The 3,542-nt window shown below is 41.8% G+C and overlaps 1 protein-coding gene across 1 annotated transcript; it reads right to left on the minus strand.

The window, feature by feature from the left end:
• Positions 1 to 391: 391 nt before the first annotated feature.
• Positions 392 to 3,065, minus strand: LOC149059306 (uncharacterized). The gene is made up of 2 exons (XM_089223459.1): positions 851 to 3,065; positions 392 to 702 (listed from the first exon to the last, which is right to left on the minus strand). The coding sequence occupies exons 1-2, from the start codon at positions 3,063 to 3,065 to the stop codon at positions 392 to 394; spliced, it is 2,526 nt and encodes an 841-aa protein (XP_089079585.1).
• Between the last annotated feature and the right edge of the window lie 477 nt (positions 3,066 to 3,542).

Below are 3,542 nucleotides of genomic sequence, written 5' to 3' on the forward strand. Positions count from 1 at the left end.
TCAGGAGATCGTGGAGGCCATTTGATTGGACCATTTGTACCTAGCCATTGTGATGGATACTGCTAACTGCTGGTTCAAATGATCCTTAACTACATTGGCGTTGTGAGGTGGAGCACCATCCTGCTGAAACCACATATTATCACAAACTTCATCTGGTACATTAGCCATCAAATTAGGCAAAATATTGACCAGAAAATCCAGGTACCGAAGGCCAGTTAATGTACCGTCATAAAAATATGGTCCGATTAACTGATTATTAAAAATCCCACACCAAACATTGATTGACCATCTAATTTGTGCATTCGTTTCACGTGTCCAATGTGGATTATTTTTACTCCAATAGTGTGAATTGTGACGGTTTACAATGCCATTATTGTTGAAACAGTTTTCATCAGTCCACAAAAATTTCTGAAAAAATGTTTTCATCATCTTCATGCAACACTGACATTTTTGATATAAAATCTAATCTTCTATTTGGATCTGTAGATTTTAACCCCTGCACATAATGGATTTTATAAGGATGGTAAGAATTTTGATGTAAGATACGGTAGACCGAAGAACAACTAATATCCGTTTGACGACTAGCTATCATTCTAATTGATGCATGTGGTTGAAGTTCAAACGCAGCTAAAACACTAACTTGGTGATTTTCATCCAACGCAGAACAAGATTTTCCTTTTTTTACACCGGTCGGAAAAGCACCTATATGTATGATAAGTAGTAATATTGTTAATTCTTGTCATCTGGGCAGCATGCAGTTCTCTCACTGTTAAAGGCCCTGAACTCCTTCCATCAATATGCGAAGGTATTTTGGCGTTATGGATAAACCGAAGCAGCCAGCCAGTAATACGGATTAGTGGCATCCAGTGAGAAAACTTCTCGAGTATCGGGTTGACAACATCGCTGATGGATGTTAACACTAATTTCACTTTGCGAACTTCTGGCAATTCATCCACAGTGGTTTCGTAGCTCGGCCAATTATTTTTAACAGCAATCAACCATGGAGGGCCTTCCCACCACAAGGTAGAAGTTGAAATATCTACGGAATTGACTCCCCTTGAGATAAGGTCGGCAGGATTGTCAATACTTGAAACATGCTTCCATTGATTTTGAGAGGAAACATCGCGTATCCGTGCAATCCTATTCGCTACGTATGATTGAAACAAATTTGCGCTTTTAATCCAGGCCAAAACTATCGACGAGTCTGTCCATAAGTGCACATCAGATGGTTTGACAATAATATTTAACATCCTTAATTCACCGAGAACATCATGAATAAGCTCTGCTGCTAATACTGCACCACATAATTCGAGCCGGGGAATCGTTGTAGCCCGCAATGATGCTACTTTGGATTTTGAAGTGAGTAATCTAACTTGGACTTGACCATTGTCTACTACGGAACGAACGTAAATGCATGCGCCAAATGCTTTCTGGGAGGCGTCGCTGAAACCATGCAGTTCTACCTTGGTGCTGCTATTTAGTATCACCTTTCGAGGAACGACAACCTGATTGAGATGCTGTAAGCTTGAATAAAAACTAGTCCAACGCAGTTGTAGGTCAGCAGTTAACGGATCATCCCAGCCCATTTTTAATACCCATAGTTGTTGGAGAAAAATTTTCCCTTTAATCAATACAGGTGAAATAAGACCTATTGGATCAAAGATGCTGTTGATGTCAGAAAGCAAGTTTCGTTTGGTCATATGAAGCGATGGTTGCCAGTGCTTAACGACAAACCGAAAACTGTCAGACATTGGTTGCCACGATAGACCCAACGTACTAACAATCCCATCTTCGTCAAGTCTAACTACAAAATTTGGGTCACTCGGGGTGTCTGGTATATGCTTCATGAGTTCAGTTGAGCTTGAGCACCACTTGCGAAGTGTGAATCCATGACCATCTAATGTAGCCTGAAGTTTTTTATATATGGTATAACATGTTTCCCACGTTGAGCCACCACTTAGAAGGTCGTCTACATAGAAATCCTTTAATATTATTCGCTTCTGGTCTGTGTCGGCACAATCGTGAGCAATCTGGACAAGGCAACGAATGGAAAGAAACGAGGCGGATTTTGTTCCATAAGTTACGGTTTTCAGAACATAATCCTTTAACGGATCTTCAGGACTGGAACGATACAAAATGTGTTGCAATTCACAATCATCAGGGTTTACAGCTACTTGGCGATACATTTTTTCAACATCCGCGGTAAACGCAATTGAATGTAATCGGAAGCGCCAAAGGATGTTGATGAGATCTGGTTGTAATTTCGGGCCCCTCAACATTATATCATTCAATGACAGTCCTGAAGAAGCAGGAGCAGAGCCGTCAAAAACCACTCTGAGCTTGGTAGTAGTGCTGTCAGTCTTCAAGACCGCGTGGTGTGGTAAATAATACTTGGGACCTTGGAAACTAAGATCAGCAAGCTCCAAATGACCTAGTGCAAGGTATTTAGCCATGAATGTCTTGTATTGATCTGCCATTACAGGATTGCTGGCCAACCTTTTTTCAAGAGCAAAAAATCTTTTACGTGCCATTAACTTGGAATCACCAAGTACTTGAGGGCTTTGAGACAGTGGAAGTCGTACAATGAATCTGCCTGTAGGGCTATGTGAATAAGTAGTCATAAAGTGATGTTCAGCTTTGTCCTCTTCACCTGCCTTGGACATTTTCGCATGGGTAGTGAATAATGCTAAAGCGGAATCTTCCAAGACTGCTAGTGAAGAGTGTGTACTACCACTAGTTACAACGGGCAGTTTGCCAGAAACTATCCATCCGAATCTTGTTTGAATCAGAGAAGAGCAGTGAGACAGTGGTAACTTGCGTTGCTGAAATGCATCAAAGAATATGTCAGCACCCAGCAGTACGTCAACGACTCCTGGAATGTGGAACTGAGGATCAGCCAATAACTGTCGTATGCGAGGTGGGATGCTGCTCAGGTTACAGTTTACTGGCTGTGATGGTAATGATTGCACAATAACAGGCAACAAATGAAACGTGGTATTAATGGTATAGTCGCTGAAGCGAGATGTAACGGTGGTCTGACAAGCACTCTGTGCCGCAGAAGTCATGGATCCAACTCCAATGATGCTGGAGCTAGTGCTGTTTAACTTTAGACCTAATGACTTGACTAAGGAGTAGGTAATGAAATGCATCTGGGAACCAGCATCCAAGACAGCTCTACACTGACGCCACTGACCAGCCTGGTCTTGGATATTATTACTGCTGTAGCTTGCATTACACTCATCTGTGATTCAGTAGCCTTTGAATAAACAGACTCCACACAAAGGACTTGAGCCGAAGATGCTTGCTCAGAACTGGATAAGTCATGGGTAACAGATTTACTATTAGGAACCGAGGCGATTGGTGCGTTATCATGCAATCTTGTATTATGCATTTATGCCGTTGCCCGCACTTGGTACACGAAGAGCCCAGACATGCCGTTACTTGATGTCCATAATTAAGGCAGTTGAAGCACAGCCTGGCTTTGGACACAAAATTCCTACGATCTGATATTGACATATCATTAAAGCGTTCACACGAGTAGA

The sequence above is a fragment of the Diuraphis noxia genome, unplaced genomic scaffold (assembly GCF_037042655.1).
Source record: "Diuraphis noxia isolate RWA-SAM2 unplaced genomic scaffold, SU_Dnox_SAM2 contig0001, whole genome shotgun sequence".
In the NCBI taxonomy this organism is placed as follows: domain Eukaryota; kingdom Metazoa; phylum Arthropoda; class Insecta; order Hemiptera; family Aphididae; genus Diuraphis; species Diuraphis noxia.

Excerpts from the sequence above, each read along its gene's own strand:
- LOC149059306 (XM_089223459.1), bottom strand. The coding sequence starts at position 3,065 with ATGACTTCTGCGGCACAGAGTGCTTGTCAGACCACCGTTACATCTCGC. Across the intron at positions 703-850 it reads TCACTGGATGCCACTAATCC|GTGCTTTTCCGACCGGTGTA; the intron begins GTATTACTGGCT and ends TCATACATATAG.